General features: G+C 43.7%; 1 protein-coding gene across 2 annotated transcripts in view; it reads left to right on the top strand.

Annotated features, from left to right (window-relative positions):
• LRRK2 (leucine rich repeat kinase 2) overlaps window positions 1-25,992 on the top strand; it is a 121,927-nt gene that overhangs the window by 53,113 nt on the left and 42,822 nt on the right. For both annotated transcript variants that reach the window (XM_075927384.1, XM_075927389.1), the window contains exons 16-26: window positions 489-628; window positions 4,521-4,649; window positions 4,743-4,913; window positions 6,757-7,015; window positions 7,273-7,461; window positions 11,419-11,534; window positions 12,050-12,119; window positions 12,674-12,894; window positions 13,421-13,671; window positions 16,951-17,099; window positions 24,935-25,028. In XM_075927384.1, coding sequence (XP_075783499.1) covers window positions 489-628; window positions 4,521-4,649; window positions 4,743-4,913; window positions 6,757-7,015; window positions 7,273-7,461; window positions 11,419-11,534; window positions 12,050-12,119; window positions 12,674-12,894; window positions 13,421-13,671; window positions 16,951-17,099; window positions 24,935-25,028 — 1,789 coding nt within the window. The remainder of the gene's footprint in view (window positions 1-488; window positions 629-4,520; window positions 4,650-4,742; window positions 4,914-6,756; window positions 7,016-7,272; window positions 7,462-11,418; window positions 11,535-12,049; window positions 12,120-12,673; window positions 12,895-13,420; window positions 13,672-16,950; window positions 17,100-24,934; window positions 25,029-25,992) is intronic.

The following is a 25,992-nucleotide window of genomic DNA, read 5'->3' as shown; positions in this document are numbered from 1 at the left end:
TGTCCCTCCTGACTCCTCCCTCCCTCCTTCCCTTTCCCCAGTCCTCAGCTGTGCCTCCCTCCTCCCCATTTTCTGGTGCCCGGGGCAGAGTATGGGACCTGGCAAAGTGCTGGGGGGTGGTGAAAGTCATGCGAGCCAAGGAACCCCTCCTCTCCTCGATGCTCCTGGGAGGGCGGGGGGAGAGGCAGAAGCTGGGAGCCATGCAGACCCTCCCCTCCCCAGTACTTTGGGGGAGGGGGAGCGGAAGCTGCCCCCACTGCCCCCTCCACACACACATAGGTTGATTTGCTCTCCTTACCTCCCGGAGGCTGGAGGGAGGTATGGGAGGGGAGGAAAGAAAGGGGGTTGGAGGAGAGAAGGTGCCTGTGCTGGCACACCCGCAGCCCAGCCCTCCCTGGTGGCACGTGGCGGGGAGAGCTGGGTTTGGGGAGCTTAGCGAGCAGGGGGTACCAGTCCCTACTTAATGTTAATTATCTCTTTTCCCGTAGAAATACAGTCCTTAGGTTTGAGTCTTCTAGGATCATTGATTACAAGAAAGAGTTTGTGTATCGCAACTATGCATGTACTGGCAGCAGTTCTGGTTTCTACTTTACGACGATTTAAGGAGGCTGTTGAAATACAGATTCACGTATGTGATCTATTTGAGTATAAAGATGAGAATGAAAGAAACTGGGAATAGGTTTATTTTTCAAAACTATTTGCTATGTACATTTGAAATATCTGGATCTGATGAGTTATTGGTGCAGCACGTGGCATAATGGAGTCATGGTTCATGTCTAAGACTCCGAATTCACTACAGTAATACAAATAACAATGCAATGATTATAAACCTGAGCAAGAGAGCACTTAAAATGCAGTTGAACTGTTGAGGTTCCCATCGTGATGGCTGTCTATGAAGGCATGAATTCAGTTCAGAATATGCCCCCATAAGTACAGATGTATACCTGAACCTACACTGGAATAGAAATCCCATGATAACAGTCTGTCAATTTATTCTTTTATAAGATACCCATCATAGTTATAGCTGAACACCTTTTATGAAAAAATAAACACAAAAATAAGTGTCTTCCAGTCTGTCATCAACAAAAAGCTGAAATGTATTGATGAGATTTTTTTAAAAAATATGTAAGTGTGGATGCTGTTGTATTTGAGAGTTATTGTGGGAAAGTTTATTGAGCAGATTGGTTTTACCTACAATTCTGAATGTGGTGAATGTAGTACTCAATTTGTCAGGCAACGAGGTCAGTGGCTTTGATATGGCTCATGTACGTGATGAGGCTTTTCCTGCTTGTCATCTGCTTTATTTTTCCTGTGGCACAAAGCCATCATGTGAGGTCACTTTCTTCTGAGAGTCCCGCTTCTACTGTTTCAGCTCAGACTAAAAATACCATTTGCATGGCCTTCTTTCAGAAAATGTTTGGCTTTTCCCTTTCAGATTTAACTTGGTGCCCAATACAGAAACAGAGAAATGGGAAAAAAAATGCTTAGAGGAAGGAAATGACTCAAATAGTATTTAGTCACAATGAGGTTTGAACAAAGGTTCCTATATATTCCAGTAAATAGCCCCAAATTTTACATTTAGTGTTGTTAGGTTTTTCTCTTTAATTCCTAGATTTACTTTATTTTAGAAATTTGGGGTTTCAAATTGAACATTATGGAGGAGGCATGTGGACTGCATGGTGTCAGCATTTCAGTATCTAATAGGAATAAAGGTGAAAGTAACTTAAATTTCTTGTAGATACTGTCATATCATATTCCTCCAGGGTGGTTCAGGGCAAGAGGTTAGGGGGGTTGCGATACAACAGTACCTGTAAGAAATTTAAGTGTGAGAGACTCAGGACAAAGGGTTGTGGTAGGGGTGTTGGGGGAGGGGGGCTTAGGATAGGGGGCTGGGTATGTAGGGGCGTACAGTAATCTGGATTGGAAGGTATGGGGAGAAGCTCTCAGGGCAAAGGGTTGGAGTGTGGGGGTTGTCACAGTTGAATTTCCCAACCTGGCACTTCAAATGTAGATATGAGGGCCAGCTAGCAGAACAAAATCTGTAAGAACCTGTCTCCCAGAGACAAACTTGTCCAGCCTCAGTTTTCCTGAGATCCAAAAAGAAAGACTGATTGCTGCCATCACCAACTGTTTCTAAAAATATAAAATAAACCCTTTTCCAAGGAAAAAACTACTTGGAATCCCTTCCCTGAGGCAAAACTCTCCCTCTCCCCAAAACCTCCATTTTGCTTGGAGTTGAGAAAACAGAGAGAATCCACACAGAACAATGAGGCTCTGCTTTTCTCGGTTAATGTGGTTTCTCTTAGACACATTGGTTTAAGAACCCAAAGATCAACCAATACCGGTTAACCAAAACAAAAAACCTTTTTATTGTTAAAACAAAATTACTGTTGCAAGCATAGTAAATGCCTGGGTGTTAAAAGCCATGAAGTGAAATAAACTCAGAGATTCTCCCTGGGCTGTAATTTTTAATTACAAAAGAGACACGAAAGACAATTAAGCAGCTCAGACATGATTCCTAAACAAGGAAAACAATAAAACCTGACACTATCTAAACTTTCCCCTACTTGCACATTTTAATGAATTCAAGGAGTCTGTCCTGGGAGAATCCATCTCTCCTGCTCTGTACCTGGGGAAACCTGCTGCTTGACTCCAAAACAAAGGAGGGGAAAACCCTCTCAGTTTGAAATTCCTTATCTGCATTTCATTGGCTTAATGCCCAAAGCCCCCTCCCTTAGATGCAGAGCCTCAGTTGTCTTAACCCTTTCCTCACTCTCCAGGTAAGTCAAACTCTTCCTTGCAGCTCCTATTCATGATAGGAGTGAAAAAGTCAGGGTTGGGGGTATGAGCAGGAACTCAGAGTATTGAGGGACATGAGGACAGGTGCAAGAGTCTGGGATGGGGAGTGTGAGGAGGGGCTCAAGGCAAGGGACTGGGGAGTGTGAAGGGGTTCAGGGCAGAGGGTTGGGGGGGGTGTAGCAACAGCGTGGAGGGTAAGGGCACCATTTAAGGAGGGCTTGGGCCTGAAGCCTCCCTCCCAAGATTCATACCAGGATGCTGCTTGCTTTTCATCTTCCCATGACTGTCAGCGAGAGGAAAGCACACCGCTTGCATCACTCATTCCTCTGCCCTTTCACCTCTGCTTCCCAGTCAGGAATGAGACCAGTGAGGACAAACTGTACTTTCACTCCCTGACAGTGATGAAGGGGGAACAGCAAGCAGCTTTCTGATATGAATCGAGGGAGGGTAGAATTCCAATACTCTCCCTAAATTGTATCCTAGGGTGGGAGGTTAGGGCTGTGGCAAGTCCCTGACTGGAGGGGGGCATATTCCCTTCCAGTCCCTTTAACCTGCCTGCTGTTTAGTGTGGCAGCTTGCAAGTGAGTCCCAGGAGCTCCGCTGGAAGCACCCCCGCCTCCTCCTGCAGCGTAGCATCCCAGTGCCCACCATCTTCTTGCTGGAATGGTGCACCGGGGTGCACTGCTTTACTTTCACCTCTGTATAGAAAGCGCCCTCACCCTCATGTCATATGGGGACGCTCATACACTAGTAAGAAGCAGCCCTGTAGTTTCTGAGGACAGGACCTATAATTATGTCTGTCCCTTGCACTGAGACTGCAAAGGAGAAAGATCTTTCTTTTTCCTCCTCTGTGCAGTTGTGCTATGGGTAGGTGCAATCTGACCCTATGGGAGACAGGTACAACTTTGTTTATGCTAAGAATTAATTCAAATTCTGTTTTCTTTTCTTGTATCTATGAGTGATCGTTTGGAGGGGAAATATTTATACATATGGGGTAATCGGGAAATAATGATTTTCTGCAAAAGTTGTGTTTCAGTTAACGTTGGGCCTAAAATGTTGAACAAGGGTTTTTTATATAAAGTTAGGTAATTTCATTTATGATACTGGGCCCAGTACATTATAAGGTACACTAATCGTTTTTCAAAGCATCAACCAATAACTGCCACTGACTACCAACTAACTGAGACTTAATGCAACTGCAGTAGGGAGATGTAATTGCAGAACATGTGGACATGCCCAAGCCTGCTTTGATCTGGTTAACTCACTAAATGCAGCAGTGAAGCATGGGCAGCAGCATGGCTGAGTTAACCAAGTGCAGGTCTGTCCAGGACCCTGGGCACGTTCTTGAGCAGCTAACCTGTGTAGTTACCTGCACCACCACAGTTGTGCTGCTGTTATTAAATAACTAGCTCTATCAGTGCTGCACTGGGATATGCCTTAATCAGTCCTCTTATTACAGTGTAGAAATACTCTAAGACTGAATGTGGTTAGATGCTCAGACCTTCTGTTATGGTCTTATCTACCTTGTAATCTAATATGATTGCCTGTCTAAAAATCAAAACAAAAGGTACTAAAAGAGCATAGATATTTCACTATAGATAGAGCATAGATAATTTCTTTTTGTTAACTCTGTAACACGTTATCTGATTTCCATCATTTTAAAATTTGATATTTTTAAATGTATGTTTATTGTTGATCGCATCATTTTGTTACATTTGTAGGGTTTTCACGTGATCTTGACAATTCTTGACTTGTCACCTTGTTTTGCAAAGCTGCTGATATATGAATCATTTGACATAGTCATTTTTTATCAGATGGCTATGTGTTTCACTGAACAAAGAGCTCAGCAGGTATCGTCTCTCTTTCTATCACTCCATAGCCATATATTCTGTAATACTCTGAAGTTTGCTACCTTTATTTCAATTATTTGTCTTCCTCTTTAGTTTCAAAGCTTATGCTGCAAATGCTTTGCTAAAATAGCCAACCATGATGATTTAAAAAACTTGATGTTGGAGAAAGCATGTGCTGATTACAATAGCATTATGGCTGAATGTTTACTTTTACTGGGAGCTGATGTTAATAAGAAGACAAAGACAAGCTCCTTAATCTATCAGGTGGGTTCTTGAAAATGTACATTGTGGTATTGATATGGAAGATGTTACTTTTTTTGGATTATTTTAATTTGTGTGTGTGTGTATGCGCCAGCATGAGTGAGATTAACTATCATTAGACCCAATCCTCCAGTGTTCTGAGCATCCTGCAGGGGAAAATTTCAAAGGTGGTTGGTGATGGATACACCTAGGCTGTGTTTACACTGGCATGAATTTCCGGAACTGCTTAAAATGGAATATTATTCCATTTTCAGTTTTTCCGGAAAAGGAACATATACATTGGCAGGCTGCTTTTCCGGAAAAGAGCCCCGATCGCCATTTTCGCGATTGGGGCTTTTTTCCGGAAAAGACGACTGAGCTGTCTACACTGGCCTTTTTCCGGAACAGTGTTCCGGAATAAGGACTCATGCCCGAGGGGGAGCAGAATAGTTTTTCCGGAATAGCGGCTGATTTTGTACAGTAGAGCGTCGTTGCTTTTCCAGAAATTCAAGGGCCAGTGTAGACAACTCACAGCTTATTCCGGAAAAGTGGCTGATTTTCTGGAATAAGTGGCCCAGTGTAGACATAGCCCCTGTGTTAACCTGCAAGACAAGCAAGGTCTTTCAGACTTTGAAATGTTTGACTTATTTAGATTTGCACAGTAACCGGTTTGCATCTTTTCCTACTTATTTACTGAAAATGAATTATATTGCAAATCTTGATATCTCTCGGAATGACATTGGCCCTTCCTTAGCTTTGGGTCCACATACCAAATGCCAAACTCTAAAGCAGCTTAATCTATCATACAATCAACTGTCGTGCTTTCCTGAATTTCTTGCGGATGTTGCAGAAAACCTGGAACAGCTAATGTTAGAAGGGTAAGAACAGTGCCAGGAGGTACACTGGGATGTCTAGATACCTTATTATGAGTTAACATAAATTTAGTAGTATGCTGAAAGAAGATTGTTCAAAGAATTTATAGAAAATGCAATATTAATCATTTTGTCTGTATGTTGCACTATATATATCAGCTGAACCTTCTGTGTTGTTTTAGTTATAGTGGGATTTATTTTTGATTATATCTCTAAACAATCCATAGCTGAGACTCTTACATATAATGTGGGATTCATATATGAGCACGGCTATTTTTTAAATTCTAGAAGTATGGAAAGTAAGTACTCTTTTGAGACTTTTTATTAGAGGTTGGACCTCCCTGGTCTGGCACTCTTAGGACCTGACTGGTCCTGAATGAGGGAATTTGCTGAATGAGGGGAGGCTCCCTGCCTTTCCCTGCTTCTGGCTCCTTCTGGACCGGTCCCTAGCCCTGCTGCAACGGGGTGCAGGCTCTGGCTCCCATCCCTGTCCTACTCTTGCTGCTGCCAGACTCGAGCTCCAGCCCCCCGCCACCGGCCCCGCAGCGGCTCTTTGAGGCATAGCCCAAAGGAGATAGATTGTGGGAATAACTGACTAGAAATGTTAAGAACAAGTAAGTCTCTTTGGAGGTCAGAGGATAAAAAGATGACTCACAATTCTGGGTATCCCAAGAAATGTCACACTATTGACTTCAGATCACAAACTATCTTTTTTTTTTATTGATATAACCAACCACTTGTGTGTACTGATGCCCAAATATATGTGTTTTGGAGATGTACATTAGGTGGGTTGGGTAGGGTAAAGCAGCCTGGGGCCATGATTCCACTCCCTTATGCAGTTTTGAAAATCATAGCCTTGATATTTAGGGGATGTATGTGGTACAATTCATGGTAGAACACTATATTGAGAATATGCAGAAACAGTAGTTGAAATAATTCTTGTTAAAATCAGAGCTGCTGTTTTATACGTGTTTTATTCATTTTCTCTGTACTAGGTTTGTGAGAAAGGAAGCAATCCTAAGATGGTGGAACTACTATTAAATAGTGGTGCTCGAGAACAAGATGTTCGGAATGCTTTAACAGTCAGCATAAAGAAAGGAGATAGCCAAATCATCAGCTTGCTCTTAAGGAAGCTTAGCCTGGATTTAGCCAACAGCAGTATATGTCTTGGAGGGTTTTGTATTGGGAGAATTGAACCTTCCTGGCTCAGCCCTTTGTTCCCAAATAAACTTACTCCAATAAGAAAGCAAACAAGTAAGTGTTTGTAGAATTTGTTATATTAAAATGAGATGAAACACTTGTAAAGATGTTTTACAAACTTTCAGATAGTTTTAAAATCGAAGTACAGTGTTAGAGAGCCTCTTACATAGATGGTTAAATCAGCATAGCCTTGTTGGTTATAAAATGGCCCCTATATTTCAAAAATAAAAAAATTAAGTCTTTATAGTCATTTTTAATCTTCATGAATTTACTAAAGAATGTCACTTTTATTGGTTTCTTATATGTCTTAGATGCAGGTACTGCACTGGCAAGAATGGTGCTCAAATATCAAATGAAGAGTTTTTCAGAGGACAGATCAAGATCCAGTTCTGATGTAACTTTCTCTGAAGATGCATTGGATAAAAGTGATGATTGGATATTTATGCCAGAGCCATTAGTAGACAGTGTTTTTCGCTTGAGTGATGATATTGATAGTGAAGGTATATATGTGCTAGCAATTTTGTCTCCTCTTAAAAATCCTGGTCTAGAATTTTGGGTGTAAATTCAGTTTAAAGCATTTGGGAAACAACTGGACCATAAGATAAATAATCTATCCCTAATTTATTTGTTTTGAGGTAGAACGCTTTTTGTGTATAAGTATAGGTATTTTATATAGACCTTTGTTATGGTGTATGTGGAAAACAATAGTGAGTGAATGTATGTTTTGAAAACACAAAACTGAAGTTCTTAGGTTAACCACCTGATAATTTAGGTGGGGGGAGGGATAGCCTGCTAAACCCAGGGTTGAGAGTTCAATCCTTATGGAGGCCATTTAGGGATTTGGAGCAAAAATTCATCAGGGGTGGTACTTGGTCCTGCTGTGTAGGCAGGGGACTGGACTCAATGACCTTTCAAGGTCCCTTCCAGTTCTAGGAGATAGGCAATCTCCATTAATTAATTAATTAATTAATTTCTGTTAGTTGATTTGGCTCCAGTAAACTCAGAGTAAAAATAAAGGTCCAAAACATATTACCTGGGGGAAAACACTTTTCATAAAACGGACAATTCACATCTGACCTCAAAGGAAACCTACGGAACATCTTCTAAAAATGAGTCGGGAGCTTAAATGTATAACTTTGTCAGACCCTAAAAATCATAGACACATTGGATTTATGGCTTATTACAGCAATTGTAACCCTCTCTTATGCCTTATGACTAGAGAGGTGTCACCTCAAATAGTCTTTTAGAATATGTGTTCACTGCTTACACTAAGCAGTTTGTTCCACCCCGTAGTTGTAACAATGAGTAACTCTTCCAGACCTGAAGAGTTATTGGTTCAATAAAAAATACCTCTTGCTTTGTCTGTAAAAAATAGTCTTCAGAAAACTTAACTTATATTCCATGGATGTATCTTCAACACAGTCTTTCCCGTCAGTAAATATTAAAGTAATTAATTAGTTAAAACAGAATTTTTGCATATACTATCAGTGACTAATAAAATTGGTTAGACGTTATTTTGTACAATCAGCTTTTTTTGCTTTAATGCCAGTGTTGTTTTTTTGAAATCTTGAAAGCCTAAAACCATTGCTCAAGAATTATAATTTTAACCTCTTTATGGAATCAGAAAAGTCTGCCTTCCAGTACTTTAACTATTTTATGCTTTTCTGTTGCATCATTCGGCTTTATTTTTTGTTTCTGTTGCATTGTTTTTCAGGAGTATGTATGCTAGTAGCTAGTTTGTTGTTCCATGTAGCAAAACTGCTATGCATTTGAAAATTATGCTGAAGAACATGAATTCTTCTAACATGGTGGTCTTAGGATTTTAGAGACCTGTCTCCTCCTCCACAAGTAATGTGTAAGAGATGCACACAGAACTCCTATCAGGAATAAGAATAAATGAGGCCTAGAGATAACATAAGGACAGCCATACTGGGTCAGTCCAAAGATCCATCTAGCCCCATGTCCTGTCGTCTTGACAGTGGCCAATACCAGATGCTCCAGAGGGAATAAACAGAAAACCTAATCATCAAGTGATCCATCCCATTTCCCATTCCCAGCCCTGGCAAACAGAGGCTAGGGACACCATCTCTGCCCATCCTGGCTAGGGATGTTAAATATCGGTTAATTGAATAGTTGATTAACCTTGTGAATTCTTATCGGTTACTTGACTATTCTGTAGTCCCTGGTGCTGGGGCCAGCAGCCAATGCACTCTGGCCCTACTCCCAAGGAGCCCCCTGCCACTCCACGCAGCTACCTCTGTATCAGTTTAAAAACCAGCTCCTCTCGTGGACGAGCTGCCTGTTGCCCTGCTCTGATACAGAGGCAGCAGCATGGAGTGGGAGCAGCCCCTGCCCCGGTGGTGGATCTGAGCTCCCAGACCCGGCACGAGCCAGAACTTAGCTGGGATCCCTGCCTACCTGGTTCCTAATACACTTTAAATGCATTAGGGGTAGGTCCTAGACCCGGCACAACCCGGGGCTGAGCTGGGCTGTTGGCTAGTCTGCTAAAAAATTTACTGATGGGGGGGTTAGCTGTTAATCTACTACACTATTGCATCACTAATCCTGGCTGCTAGCCATTGATGGGCCTATCCTCCTTGAATTTATCTTATTCTTTTTTGAACAGTGTTAAAGTTCAAACCACCAGAGACACCAAAACAGTCATTTCCCATTAAACGATGGAAGGCAGAATTTATATTCACAGCACCATTATTTGTTGTATAAGTATTTTGTGTTGTGGTGGCACAAGATGTGAGCATATATATAAGTTGTTTGTAATAGCACCAAATATTGCTATATAGAGTAATTCTCCATTGAAGGTGGGAAAGGACCCATCAGCTTCACATCCATTTTTCTCTTAATATCTAAAAGAATTGAGATAGGGCTGAGGAAGCCATTGGACTTTTTTTCATTTGTCCTTTCATCTACCTCTTCTCATCTGAGGGCCAAAAGGGACTAGGTAGCTTTTTTTCCTCTTTTCCTCTCATACTGCGGGGGTGAGTTGAGAAGACTCCGCTCTTCCTCCTTTTCCCATTCAAAAGAAGCAGATACTCAGAAGATACTTTGTTTCCTTTCAATCCAGCTTCAAGTGTTTCCACTGTGCTCTATAGCATAGGCAAAAAGCAGAAGAGGAGGATAGAACTATAAAAAAAAAAGGATAGGCAACTGTAGTGGCTTCTAATGGCTGATGGAACAATTTGTTCTAAGAAATGCTGAAGCTCAAGTCTGAAACTCCCTTCAACAGCATGTTTGCCTGTACAGCTCAGAGCTCCCCTGCTTCCAAGTAGATGAGGATATATTTTTAAAGCTAACTTAAGTAACACAGCTCTGTTACTGAAAATTCTGTTTGCATGAATGCCAAAGGAATGACCCAGCTAACTAAGTTAGTTCCTGGATCTTGTTAAATTGGTACAGTACATAATCTCTAATCAAGAATATATATGGCAACAGAAATGCTTAGGGAGCTGGAACCCATGACTTATGAGCAGAGGCTGAGAGATTTGGGCTTATTTAGTCTACAGAAGAGAAGAGTGAGGGGGGGATTTGATAGCAGCTTTCAACTACCTGAAGGGGGTTCCAAAGAGAATAGAGAGAAAGTGTTCTCAGTGGAGACAGATGACAGAATAAGGAGCAATGGTCTCAGGTTGCAGTGGGGGAGGTCTCAATTGGATATTAGGAAAAACTCTTCCACTAAGGCTACACTGCAAGCTTCTTTTGGAAGAAGCTTTTCCAGAAGAAATCTTCCAGAAAAACTTCTTCCGAAAGAGAGCATCCACACTACCAAGCACATCGAAAAAACCATCTGCTTTTTCGAAAGATAGTGTCCACAGTGAATGGACGCAATCTTGCATTTAAGCTGTGATTACTATGGACAGAGTGGCCACCTGTGCTTTTACCTCTTTCCTCTTCTTTCGAAAGAACTCCCTCTTTCCAGTCCACACACACCTATTTCTGAAAGAGCTCTTTCGGAAAAAGGCTTCTTCCTGGTAGAATGAGGATTACCAATGACAGAAAAATCCGGGGTTTTTTTCAGTTTTCTTTCAAAAGAATGCAATTTCAGTGTAGCTGTAACTCAAGTTTTTTCAGAAAAACTGCCATTTTCCCCAAAAAACCTCTGTAGAGCAGGCATACCCTAAAGATTGTAATGAACCACTGGAATGGGTTACCTAGGGCGGTAGTGGAATCTCCATCCCTAGAGGTTTTTAAATCTCAACTAGACAAAGCCCTGGCTGGAATGATTTAGTTGGGATTGGTCCTGCTTTTAGTAGGCGGTTAGACTCAATGACCTTGTGAGGTCTCTTCCAACTCTATGATTGTATTAACATTCTTTACATACTGAATGTTAAACTAGGCGGTCAACCCCTGTTGTTATTGTGCTGGAAAAAAACTACCGTACTGTTGATATGTGTAATATTTGGCTGAATTTTCTATTGTGCTATGTCCTTACTTTTTAATAGGGAGTGAAGGTTCATTTCTGATGAAGAAATCCACCTCTGTTGCAGTTGCTGATCTACACAAAGATACAACCTTACAAAGATATTCTCCTACTTTGAAAAGGCATTCCAATTCTCTGGTAAGAGAAGAAATTGATTCATTATCAGCCCCCTTAAATCTATCATGTTTTTTTCCTACTGATAAGCTTTTAATGATAAAGTATCAGAAATGACTGGTTGTCACCAGTACATCATTTAATATTTTATAAAGTATTCTATAACTGTGATAACCGGGCTCCCATGTAAAGAGAGTGTTGCCACAGATAGGATTTTATTTATGTTTATAAGCAAATGTTTATGAACTGCCTATAGCAAACAGTACAAATAAGTCATTCTGGTCTAATGAGGACTATTTAAACTTCAAGTATGGTGTCTTAATTATTTTTAAACTAATTGTCATTGTACTTGAAACTTATTCTTAAAAATATTAAGCTACTTTTTGTTTTATGGTTAAAAATTCACCTTTTTTATTTACTGCATGAATGACTTGCAGATCTCTATTAAAAAAAAAGTTAACTTAATTCATACTTTTTTTTAGAAATGTAGAAATATTCATACATGTTGGGTTTTTTTGTTCTCTCTTGGGATTTACCAGGGACCTGGTTCAGATTATGAACCTTTAGTGAAGCAAAGAGAAAAATTATCATCTTCAGATGACTCTCAAAGTAAGTAAGATGTAAAAAATGTAAGCGTCTCCAGTTTTTAACATTTTTATAGATAACAATAATCAGTTGAAGGTTTAAATTGTAGTAAACTATGTAGGCAACTGGTACTATTATATTGATACTGCTATATTCAAGTTTTCCAAAAGTATTATTTAGAAAACTTACTCCCAATGGTTTAAACTTTAATAAAACAGTACAAAAGTTGTTTATACAGTACAGGGATTTTCTCATCATCTTTACAAATAATTGTTGTAAATAGTAATGTAATAATGTACATTCAGGTCTAAAAAGCGTTTCTAGAGCCATTTGTATTATGCAGAATACAAGTATCCCTGTACATCTCTATAGAGCTATATGGGAATTCGAATTACAACTTCTTTAAAGGATTCTTCCTTGGTTCCCATTTAAGCCAATATATAAACAGCTATTGCCTTCACTGGATACAGAGTTGGACCTCAAGTTTTGTGAATTGTAATTGAGAGAGAAATGAAATAATGTTCTTAAATTGTATGTTATATTTGTGAAATTAAATTCTTATATTTCTCTTTTAACAGAAGGGACTCCAAAATTCCAGTCACATTTAAGACGATCAGATAGTTTGTCTTCATTGGTCTCTGAAAAAGAATATATTAAGTCACTAGATCTTTCATCAAATGAGCTGGAGAATATAGATGCCATCAGTCAGAAGTGCTGCTTAACTTGTCACTTGGAACGGCTTGAGAAATTGGAGCTGCATCAAAATGCACTCACCAGCATTCCAGAACAACTTTGTGAAGTAATTTAATGTCATTTTATGTAATGCAAGAAAATTATCAGTTCTTTTAAGATCAAAGACCAGATTGTCGTCATTGTGCCTACATGTGTATATTCACATTCCTCATTTTCATAGGCACAATTTTCATGTAGTAATTGAATGTACAGTTAGCCAGTTGTACAGACATGCTCATGGAATTTGCTGGATACTTGCTGCAGAGGGTCAGATTGAGAAATATATGATACAGGCAGTCACATAATTGCAATATGTAAATGGAGATGAGAACTGCATATACTACTTGTATGCTAAAGGCTTTGTGTAATTATACTAGTTAGTTTTACTATAGCATGCCTGCACATCATCTTTTTTTTGGAAATAATTTTATATAATACTTTACAACTATTATCATTTAATTTTATTTGATAGGATAAATACAATAAATATAAAATAATTGCCTAAAATATGTATTTAATATTAGTTTAATTTAAAAATTAGAAAACCGTATCTTTCTTATACTTTTTAAAAAGAAATTTTCATTTTCTTTCAGACTTTGAAATGTTTGACTTATTTAGATTTGCACAGTAACCGGTTTGCATCTTTTCCTACTTATTTACTGAAAATGAATTATATTGCAAATCTTGATATCTCTCGGAATGACATTGGCCCTTCCTTAGCTTTGGATCCACATACCAAATGCCAAACTCTAAAGCAGCTTAATCTATCATACAATCAACTGTTGTGCTTTCCTGAATTTCTTGCGGATGTTGCAGAAAACCTGGAACAGCTAATGTTAGAAGGGTAAGAACAGTGCCAGTTTATTTGATTACTGTTGAACAAAAATTTCAGAAAACGATCAGTTTATTTCATCCAGAATAATCAGTGCCAATAAATGTAAATTATTTTCTGATAAAAAAGTTATAGTAATTGTTTAAATTTGTAAATGATTGTACAGTTTCCATTGTTATACAATAAGGAGGTACACTGGGATGTCTAGATACCTTGTTATGAGTTAACATAGATTTAGTAGTATGCTGAAAGAAGATTGTTCAAAGAATTTATAGAAAATGCAATATTAATCATTTTGTCTGTATGTTGCACTATATATATCAGCTGAACCTTCTGTGTTGTTTTAGTTATAGTGGGATTTATTTTTGATTATATCTCTAAACAATCCATAGCTGAGACTCTTACATATAATGTGGGATTCATATATGAGCACGGCTATTTTTTAAATTCTAGAAGTATGGAAAGTAAGTACTCTTTTGAGACTTTTTATTAGAGGTTGGACCTCCCTGGTCTGGCACCCTTAGGACCTGACTGGTCCTGAATGAGGGAATTTGCTGAATGAGGGGAGGCTCCCTGCCTTTCCCTGCTTCTGGCTCCTTCTGGACCGGTCCCTAGCCCTGCTGCAACGGGGTGCAGGCTCTGGCTCCCATCCCTGTCCTACTCTTGCTGCTGCCAGACTCGAGCTCCAGCCCCCCGCCACCGGCCCCACAGCGGCTCTTTGAGGCCAGAGCTCCTCGGCCACCACCAGTCCAGCTGGGGCTCCCTCATTCCATGGGGCTCCAGGCTGTGTTTCCAGTCCTCCTGCCTGACTCCCAGACACACCACCAGACCTCCGTGCTCCTAGGCTCTCTGGTGAATCTTTATTACTGATTTGATGTACAGATAATACCAAGATCTTATCCACAGGAGACAGTATTCTTGATAATATATGCCGTTTGCAGATTTGTCATACGTTTCAATACCATTTACTTTTTTTTGTCTCCAAGAAAAAAAGATAGCAAAAAGTGAATGAATAAATAAATAACTTCAGTGGCATGAATTAAATTCACCAAAGGAAGGAGATGCAGAATCATGTTTCTATTCCACCTTTATTAATTTTTATCTGTTTCCTTATTTGAGTTCATGTTTCAAATACTACCATTGTGGAGAGTTTTTTGTTATTCTTCTCATTCCTGCATATCTTAACACCTTAGTATATATATCACACTAAAAATCTTTAACTGTCTCTTTGTTTCCCTTGTTCCTTCTTCGTGACATGATATATTATTGTCTGGGCTATGCCAGAAGGAGAGGAGACATTTGATATGGGTTTAATCAGGCTGCAACTTTATAATTAGGTGTCTGGGACTACCAGGTAGATAACATGTATAGTACAGGTAACCCTCCCATACTTAACCAGGGTTGAGTGGGGAGTGCCTTTACTACCTCCCACCCTTTCCATCCAGATTCTTCTAGCAGATGACTTGCCAGGACCTCACAGTCTCCTGGGGTGGCTTCCCCCTCCTCCCACCCCTTCACTCAGATCCCTCCAGCAAATCCATTTGCAAGACCTTACCAAGCACTACCCTTGTAGGGAGTGATAAAATGGATTATGATGATGGGAGGTTGACTCCATGCAATACCAATCGTAGGAGTCCCTAACTGCTCCCAACTCACTTAATTACCAAGAATCTCTCTTTAAATCCTTTTTCCAAGCCGTTTATCCCTTAGGCTGTGTCTACACTGGCGCGATCTTGCGCAAAAGCAGCCACACTTGCGCAAAAACTTGCTGCCTGTCTACACTGGCCGCGTGTTCTTGCATAAGTAAACTGATGTTCTAATGTGTGAAATCAGGGCTTCTTGCACCAGAACTCTGATGCTCCCGCTCAGGAATAAGCCCTTTTGCGCAACTGTTCTTGCACAAGAGGCCAGTGTAGACAGGCAACATGAATTTCTTGCGCAAGAAAGCCCTATGGTTAAAATGGCCATCAGAGCTTTCTTGCGCAAGAGAACGTCTACACTGGCACGGATGCTCTTGCGCAAAAGCACATGCCAGTGTAGACGCTCTCTTATACAACTACTTTTTAGCGCAAGAGTTCTTGCGTTACAGTTTTTGCGCAAGATCACGCCTGTGTAGACGTAGCCTTACTGTATACCTTCTTTTATGGGGTGACTGCACTGAACATCCGCTATACATTTAAATAGTGAATTGCATCATATGGCCTATTGCCTGCCTTGCCCTGCATGAACAGGGCCCACCTGAACCTGCAGTGAGGAAGGCAAAAAAGCCCCACCTGCACATGAGCCAATATGGTAAAAAGGGAAAAGTTCCTTCCCAGACCCCCTCAGTAGGATGGTTAGCATAATGCCCAAAGTGGATATAGCCAATAACCCGATCCATTTTCCACCAAAATGGGGAGGGAGGGTGGTTGCTGCCAACTCTGCTTTGTGAATCAGAAGGGAGGGTCCTTGTACAGGCCAACTTCTTACATCTCACAAGAGTGAGTTTTACGGCTTCCTCTTCTCCCATCAGGCCATCAAGAATTGCTCTCTTCTTCCCGCCAGCCTGACAAATAACCCCCCAGCTTAAGATTCGTGGTGGTGAATCTTAAAAGTGTCTGAATTCTCCTTGTCTGTCCATGTTCTATAAAACTTGATCATCTGTTTCTTTTAAAATTGATGGGTGGTTTTATGTTGCAGTCCTGCAAGCACACATTATGTCAATGGAAGTGCTTACATAGGGCATGTCTACACCCCAATCAGACACTGTAGTTTCCCATGTCAGCTGTCTTGGGCTCATGGGGCTCAAGCTAAAGGGTGATTTAATTTCAGTGTAGACATTCAGGTATAGGCTAATTCTAGGTATTAGGACTCTGAAGTGGGAAGGTCCCAGAGCTCAGGCTGCAAACTGAGCCTGAATGACTACACTGCAATTAAACAGCTACTTAGCCTGAGCATGGACTAGTTACAGGTTTTTAATTGTGGTGTAGGCATATCCTTACTTAACCACACATGTGCATGAAGGATTGGACCTTAGTGTGTAGTCAGAAAATGACATTTTATTGCACATTCTGACATTTGAATTATAAGATGAATAAATATGGTGTTGATATTTATCACTGATGTATTCATGTTGTCATAATCCTTGGTATTGTGGACAAATATCAATCCTGATTCATCAGACATTACTCAGGTAAAACTGTTTTCAGTTTCTGTTTGTGTAAGTATGGACATCAAAATCAAGTCTATAAGTTTCCATTTATTTAGAAAGTGGTTTTTTATAACGCTTTTAATTGTTTTCTTTTACCTTAGAAACAAAATTTCAGGTATATGTTCACCCATATGCTTAAAGGAACTGAAAGTTTTAAATATTAACAAGAACAATATTTCATCTGTGGCTGTTAATTTTCTCAAGGAGTGCACAAAATTGGAGCTATTCAGTGCCAGGATGAATTTACTTGGTAAGTATCCTGGATGTTGCTAATGAAAGAAGTTCAGATGATACATGCTGTAATCCAGATAGAGACAAGGGAAAGCAGAACAGTTAACATAAAGATTGCTTGAAAAACAGCAAGGTGTAATATACAATTTAGGTTGGACCTCCCTAGTCCAGCACCCTTAGCACCTGAGCTGTCCTGGACCAGAGAGTTTGCTGGACTAGGGAGGTCAGTGCTCCCCTGCTGGCTGTACACCTTCTGGGCTCTGGCCTGGGCTCGCAACCCTGCTTATCCACCCACTGCCCCAGGGTCTCCGTGGATTCCAGGCAGGACCACTTGGCTGTTGCCGGTCCCACTGCCACAGAGTGTTCCCGGGGTTGTTGAAAACTAGCTAATAGATATGGGGTGGTAAAGTAACTGGCCCTGCAGCACCAGAGGTTCCCCTCCCCTGCTGTTTCGGCCAGTTCCCCAGGCCAGTCCTGCAGCCGCTTGTAATTCTGGCTGCCTGCCTCCACCAGCCCCGCTTCAGCCAGGGAGTTTTCTGGTAGAGGCTGCTCAGTCATCCCAACCCCGCTGTCACCGGGGGTTTCTGGCCATCTGTTGGCAGCCCATCTGCAACCAAGGGTTCCCTGGCTGGGGCTGGGATTTCCTGGTCACCTAGTCCCGCTAACACCAGGGGTTCCCTGGCCAGGGTGGGGGTGAGGCTCCCCAGATGCCTCTTGGACCAGCCAAGGCTCCCTAGCCCCTTCGTTGATCCTGCCTCGGGGGCTCTTTGATACACTGATGTTGCCAGACCAAAGAGTCCTGGATTTGGGAGGGTTGAACCTCATAAACATTTATCAACAGTTACCTAACCACCTTATATCTATTAGCTACAGTTTACCACAACACTTAGCATTTGTACAGTTATTTCCCTATCCTTGCTGTAGAAAATAACTGTTGCATCTCAGGAATTGTGGTGTAATATTTACTGATAAATATTAACTTGAAACTGAGTCTTCTCTCATGCCAATTTTATATCCGTATAACTCCTTTGATTTAAATGTCCACTGGTTTCAGTGAGACGAAAGCCAGCTTTTGAGTGTCTTCATAGATTACTGCTGAAACTGCCTTCTGATGAAGCAATGCATAGTATGATCCAATGGCTTAACATATTTTATACAAAAAATTAACAACGAATTTGAGAAAATTTAATACATGTATCACCTGTCCTAGTGATTTCACTGAAGTTGTTACATTATTATTAGAATTTTGTATTTGTCTAACATAAAGGGTATGTCTAGACTACATGCCTCTGTCGCCAGAGGCAGGTAGATTAGGCTACCAGGCATAGGAAAATGAAGTGGCGATATAAATAATCGCCGCTTCATTTAAATTTACATGGCTGCTGCGCTGAGCCGACAAACAGCTGATCAGCTGTTTGTCTGCTCAGCGTGATAGTCTGGACGCGCGGGGGTCGACATCAAAGGCATTTGTCAACCACCCAGGTATGCCTCCTGGGATGAGGTATAACTGGGTGGTCGACAAATACCTTTGATGTCGACACCCGTGCGTCCAGACTACCGCGGTGAGCCGACAAACAGCTGATCAGCTGTTTGTCGGCTCAGCGCGGCAGCCATGTAAATTTAAATGAAGCAGCGATTATTTAAATCGCCGCTTCATTTTCCTATGCCTGGTAGCCTAATCTACATGCCTCTGTCGCCAGAGGCATGTAGTCTAAACGTACCCACAGAAACTTTTATTTTGCACATGCTTATAATCTAGTTTCTTCTTCGAGTGATTGCTCATGTGCATTCCAATTAGGTGTGTACGTGCAGCGTGCACACACTATCGGAAGTTTTCCCCTCAGCAGTACCCTGAGGGCCAGCAAGGGAGCCCCCTAGAGTGGCGCCGGTATACCCCCTACTGGCCCCCTCACCCACTCAATTCCTTTTTACCTCTATGACGGTCATTGGAACAACCCTCAGCTCTTCGCTGCAATCGTTGCCTTCATTGTTATTCTCCTTTCCTTTGTTAAATTGCAGCTGCTTAGCTGAAGATTAAGTTAAAGACTCTTTTGTTGTTTCTGTTTGATCATTCCCCGCCGCTGTGTGCCTGCGGCAGGGCATGCCCGGTCTGCAAGGCTTTAAGCCCTGCAAAAAGTGCCACAGGCCCATGCCCTGTGGCAACCCTCATTCATCGTGCCTAAAGTACCTGGGAGAGGCTCACCTTACAGAAACCTGCAAGATTTGTAAGGCCTTCAAACCCAGGACTAAGCACGAGAGAATCGCATCTCAAGATTCTGCTGATGGACGCGGCTCTCCGGCTGGCACCAGTGCCAGACTGGGCATCGGCCTCTCAAAGCGCACTGGCATCGGTGCGGGACAGTTCCGTGCACTGTGCCTCTCTTTCACCACAGAGGCCCCGGCACCGCTCCCAGTCCCCGGTGCCTCAAAAAAAGAGGAGGCCTGAGAGAGGCCAGTCCCCGCCTAGACATGCGCCCTCCATGTGCCCTTCAGTAGGGCACGTGGCGCCGATGAGTTCAGAGCCCGGGCCTTCCAGGTCGGGCAGCCCTTCCTCCCAACATAGGGACATCAATCCCCTGCAGGACTTTCCTGATCTCTCCACACTGGAGGCCTTGAGGGCAGTGAGGATCCTGATCGAGTCCTCTCCCTCTCCTCCTCCTCCCATCCTGGCATCCTCCAGGTGGCACGGGGACGGTCTGCACCGGTCCCCCTCCAGGGCATCTGAAGGCCCAGTGCATGAAGGCAGAGACCATAGCCCATCTACACCGGCCCCAACGGCACTGTACATGGCACCAGCCACCGAGGCTGCAGCTTCTCGGTGCCACCTCTGGATATGGCACTGGACTCAGCGCAGCACCACTGTCCGGCACCATTTCCGGACCAGGGCCCAACCTCTGTGCGGGACTCCCGCACCGCCATGCCTCCACCTTGGCACCGCGGCAAACCTCAATCCATGGCTGGACATGTGGCAACATCATCGGTGACTGCGCCGGCGCCCCCTTGGTCTGCCTCAGAGTACTTGTCCAACTCCAAGGCGGATTCCACCTGGTCTTCAAGAGGCTCACGGTCCTGCTCTTGGCACCACTCCTAGCACTGCAGCCATCTGAACCTATACCAACAACAATGGGCTCAACCAGTTCCAGTGCCGATGCTGCAACAAACATGGCCATCTCAACCCCCAGGCTAGTGGCCTTTTTGGACCCCAAGGCCATACCACCAAAGCCAAGGTGTGGATCCTCCCAGGCCGGGCTCCATCTCATCTGGCCCGTGAGCTCCTCCATCAGCGACACTGCTCAACAGGTCCCCAACCTCAAGCCAGTCCCTTCCTCCTGGTCAGTCGTCTCCAGGTCCCAGGGGGGAAGCGTGGCTCCAGTGAGCCCAAACTCCCCCAGCCCCATCCATGGTTTCATCGCAGGATCCAGAGCTCATGGGTGCTCCGGTGGGAGTGGTCTGGAAGGGGTCATCATCCTCCTCTCTGGACGAGGTACTGGGTGATTCCGCATCATCCATGCTCTCCATGGATGCGAGAGCCCACCAAGACCTTCTCTGCTGCCTGGCTCAAAGTTTGGGAGTCCAGGCAGAGAAAGGTGTCCGAGGACTTGGATCCTCCCATGGATATCTTGCACTCTGACACCCCCCTCCAGTGTGGCTCTCCCGGTTAACAAAACAGTGGCCAAAATTTCTAAGGCCCTATGGCAAACTCCCACATCTATTCCTCCCACTGATAAGCAGGCCGAAAGAAGTTACTTTGTCCCTCCATTGGGCAATGAACACTTGTTCTCCCATCGTCCCCCTGGCTCCCTAGTTGTATAAGCCATTAATCAAAGTGAGAGACAGGGTCAGCCTGCTGCCACCCCTAAAAACAGGGAGGTGAAAAAGACTGACCTGCTCGGCCAAAAGGTCTTCGTGTCCGGGGGCATTCAGTATTGCATTGCTAATCAGCAGGTCCTCTTGTTGTGGTATGCCTATAACACTTGGGCATCCATGGATAATTTCATGGACCTACTGCATACTCCCGCTCCCCAGAGGTGCACTTACGTAAATAGGAATGTTCCTAGAGCACCTTCCCCGGGCCCGCATCCTGACTTAGCCTGCTGCAGGAGTGGTAATAGTAGGAACAATAGGCGCCAGCCGCGCCTAGCCCCAGGCAATAACCAGGGGCCTCCCAACAAACCCTCGGGTCCCCATTAGGGCTTTTGACTGGATCCCCGAGGGCATCTTACCAATCTCCCCACTAAATTTCCGGGTCCAACATCTTCTTACACTAGTGGTGGAACACGTTCCCCCCGAGTTTCGGGGCGGGGTTCTATTCCTGCTACTTTCTGGTCTTAAAGGCAAAAGGGGGCCTCCATCCCATCCTGGACCTCAGAGCCCTCAATTCCTTTATCGCCAAAGCAAAATTCAAAATGGTGACACTGGCGTCTATAATTCCCTCATTAGCCCCCAGAGACTGGTATGCTGCCCTCGACTTAAAAGAGGCTTACTTCTACATTTCAATTGCCTCCCACCACCGCAGGTTCCTCTGATTTACTGTGGGCTGGACCACTACCAATTCACGGCCCTCCCCTTTGGTATTTCCACGGCCCCTCGGGTCTTCACCAAATGCATGGCAGTGGTGGCTGCCGCGCTCAGAAAAAGGGACGTCCAGGTGTTCCCCTACCTAAACGATTGGCTCCTGAGGGGGAACTCAGAGACTCTGGTGAAAGACCACATCGCCATAGTCCACACACTCTTCGATGACTTAGGCCTTCTGCTAAATCTGGACAAATCAACCCTAACTCCTACCCCGATAATAGAGTTTGTGGGCACCACCCTGGACTCTGTCAGTGAGGGCCTTTCTACCCAGTTCCCGGTTCCTCACAATAGAGACGGCAGTCAGGGCGCTCCAGAATTTTCCAGTGACCACTGCCCGGACCTGCATGCGTCTCCTGGGCCTCATGGCCGCCTGTACTTATGTAGTGCAGTACGCCAGACTGCGCATGCGCCCGTTACAGATGTGGTTGTCGCAAGTCCACAACCCATCCGTTCACTCATGGGACAGAGTGCTGATGGTTCCCGCCTCCGTCCTCCTTGTGCTGAACTGATGGACCCACCAGGCAGAGGTCTGTACAGGAGTCCCGTTCTCCAGACCAGTGCCATCCATCTGCCTGGTCATAGATGAGTCAGACACGGGCTGGGGAGCCCCCTTAGGAGACCTACACACACAAGGTGTGTGGTCTGCGGACAAGATCTCCCTGCATATCAGCATCAGGGAGCTCTGGGCAGTCCAACTGACTTGTGCGGTTTTCCTTCCCCCACCTCAGGGGCAAGTCTGTCCTCATCCTGTCAGACAACACGACAGCGGTGGCGTATATGAACAGGCAGGGCGGGGCTCATTCTCCTCACCTGTGCTTGGAAGCAGTTCGCCTGTGGAACCTCTGCATCGAGATGGTTATCCACCCAATGGCCTCGTAGCTCCCGGGTTCCCAAAATGTCCTGGTGGGCAGGCTGAGCCGATCCTTTACAAGACACGAATGGTCCCTGAGGTGAGATGTAGCTCAATCTGTCTTCTGTGTGGGGGTCTCCCCATCTAGACCTATTCACCACAGGGCAGAACAAGAAGTGCCCACGGCTCTGCTCCCTCACGGGGCAGGGACAGAGTTCCCTGGAAGACGCTCTCCTCCTTCCCTGGCCACAGGGCTGGCTGTATGCCTTCCCGCAATTCCTGCTAATTCACAGGGTCCTCCTCAGAGTGTGGGAATTCAGGGAGTCCATGATTGTAATTGCCCCGGCATGGCCCAGGCAACACTGGTTTTTAACCGTCCTCAACCTGTCATGCAAGAGACCCATGACCCTCCTGCTGCTCCCGGACCTGATATCTCAGGACTCAGGCAGGCTCCCCACCCGGACCTGCATTCACTGCATTTGATAGCGTAGAAGCTCCGTGATTGACTGCGGAGCAGCTTCAGTGCTCAGAACTGGTTCAGGAAGTCCTGCTGCATAGCAGGAAGCCCTCCACTAACCATATGCATTGCTAAGTGGAAGCAATTCTGCACCTGGGCTTCCCAGAAGGGGAGTGCACCCAAGGTGGGCTACAATCCCTCTGATCCTAGATTACCTGTTGGAGCTCAGGCTCCAGGATCTCTATTCCTCCTCCATCAAGGTTCGCTTGGCGGCCATTTCGACCTTCCACCTGGGGGAAGGGAAGGAAAACCCTGTTTGCTAACCCAATGGTCAACAGGTTTCTGAAGGGGTTGGATAGGTTCTAACCACACATCTGGCAGCCTGCCCTCCAGTGGGACCTAAACCTGGTCCTTTCCAAACTCATGGGACCCCCCCTCCGTTTGAACAGTTAGCGATGTGTTCTCTCCTATACCTATCTTATAAGGTGTCTCTTCTGGTGGCACTCACATCAGCCAGGAGAGTATCCGAACTCAGGGCACTTACCTCGGATCCCCCCTACACGGTCAAAGGAGCCTAACCTTTCAAAGACAAGGTTAGGCTCCGCCCCCACCCAGGCTTTCTGACCAAGGTGGTGTCCTCTTTCCATACCTCCCAGGATATTTTCCTGCCAGTTTTTTACCCCAAACCACACGTGTCTGGGAAAGAACAGGCTTTACACACTTTGGATGTGCATAGAGCATTAGCCTTTTATTTAGACAGGACAAAACCATTCAGGAAGACACCGCAACTCTTTGTGACCATCATGGAATGGGTGAGGGGCCAACCCGTGTACTCCCAGCGAATCTTGTCCTGGATAACGGCTTGTATCAAGGAGTTCTATGCCTTGGTAGGGGTACCGGCTCTGCCCCTTAGAGCGCGCTCCACGAGAGCCGTGGCAGACTCCACCAGTTTCATTGTGCAGGTTCCCATCTTGAACATCTGCAAAGCCATTATATGGTCCACTGTACGCTAACACATCAAGCTAGGGAAGACGTTGCTCTGGTTAGGACGGTCCTCCACGTCTCTGTAGCTTCAACATCCAGCCCTCCTCCATAGGTTCTGCTTTGGAGTCACCTAATTGGAATGCACATGAGTAATCACTCAAGGAGAAGAAAGAATGGTTTCTTACCTTGTAACTGTGATTCTTCGAGATGTGTTGCTCATGTCCATTCCAAATCCTCACCCGCTGCCCTCTCTCCGGAGTATTCTGGTAAGAAGGAACTGAGTGGGTGAGGGAGCCATTGGGAGGGTATATATGGGCCGATATACTGGCGCCACTCCAGTTTCCCTTGCTGGCCCTGAAGGGTACTACTGAGGGAAAAACTTCCGACAGTGCATGCATGCTGCATGTACACACCTAACTGGAATGGACACGAGCAACACGTCTCAAAGAATCACAGTTACGAGGTAAGTAACTGTTCTTTCTCAGTGTTTTAGGAGGTAGCTGTTATATCTGTAGTAAGCAAAAATTTTAAGTGTTCTTTTATCCACATAAGGTGTTTTATACTACATTGATGGACTGACAAAATACTAACAGCATGTAATGTAAATAATACTTCAGTATTGAATAACAATATGACATTAAATATACGGTCTAAAAAAAGTTTTTAAAAAAGTAGAAATATTTGGGGGGAAAACGGGTGTTTAAATTCTTCTTTAAACTCCTCAAATTTGGAATTCAGTTTTCAAATGGAGTTCTTGAAGGAAACCCAAATCCTGTTTTTTGGGAGCTTAGCTGAACGCTTGGGTGTTTAAATGGCTATTCATTTTTATCAATGCCAATTTGAGTGCCAGGAATAGAATCAGATACCAGTGTTTGGAAATTAGTCTAAAAAATCTATCTCTAATTTTAGAAAATGACAACTTTATAAACTAAATTAAAAAGTGCTGAAAATGCATAAAGGAAATAATTTAATTTCTTTTCTATTGTAGATACCATACCTGACTTGTCATCTAGCATAACAAGTTTAAAATTATCTCAAAATAATTTTGTCAATATTCCAGAAGCGATACTACTTCTTCCACAGTAAGTTATTTCACTTGTTAAGGCCAATGTTAGGTTCTTAGTAAAGAAAAAACTAGTGGAATGATCATTATTAAGCAGAAAATATGGCACGTTTCAACTCAGATTTTTCAGTTTTCAGCAAATCATCCTAAAAAGGCTAGATCTAAAATGTGGTGACCATTAACTTAAGCCAGAATAGGTCACTTTTTATTCAATAACTGCAGAAAGCTTGAATTCCCTAGATAGTTCCAGACTATGAATCTCTCATTCAACTAAGATACATTTTTAGGAATCCTGAAGCTGCCCAACTTTGACTCTAGTGCTAGAACCAATTTGTTTGTTCTGGTGCAAAGAAGGTAAAAAAACATATTGGCAATTTCTTTTTTTGTAGAGTCTTACAACTTAATCCTTTTGGCAAGGCAGTTGAGTCCAGTGATTGTCTTCCCAAATATTTATAATAAGTTCCTTCCCAAAGAATAACTCTGTACATGTCCCCTAAGATGAATTGGGCTAAAGCTGCATTTGTCACAAAGCATTGTTCATATGAAAAGTAGCCCTGTTAATGCATGCATCTGATGAAGTGGGTCTTTGCCCACGAAAGCTTATGCTCCAACACTTCGGTTAGTCTATAAGGTGCAACAGGACTCCTCGCCGCTTTTGCAGATTCAGACTAACATGGCTACCTATATGATACTAGTAGGAATGTGAATGAGCAATAAGCCTCACTCTTGATGGATAAGGCTTACCAGTTTAAGTTAACCGGTGGGGGTTGGAGCAGCTACCCGCCTGCTGCAGGCAGGGGGCTGCTCAGCCCCATAGTAGGGGCCTGCCACTGACAGAGGCTGCTCTGCCTGCGGTGGGCCTGGGTCTGCTCTGCCCAGGATGCAGTAGCAGTGCCTACCTGTAGGTCACCTTGGCCTGCCACAGTCAGGGGCTGCTCCAGCATCCCAGCTGAAGCAGGCTGTGTCCGCAGCAGACACAGGCG

This window comes from Pelodiscus sinensis, chromosome 1, assembly GCF_049634645.1.
Source record: "Pelodiscus sinensis isolate JC-2024 chromosome 1, ASM4963464v1, whole genome shotgun sequence".
Classification (NCBI taxonomy): domain Eukaryota; kingdom Metazoa; phylum Chordata; order Testudines; family Trionychidae; genus Pelodiscus; species Pelodiscus sinensis.
This window is presented reverse-complemented; position numbering and strand designations above follow the sequence as displayed.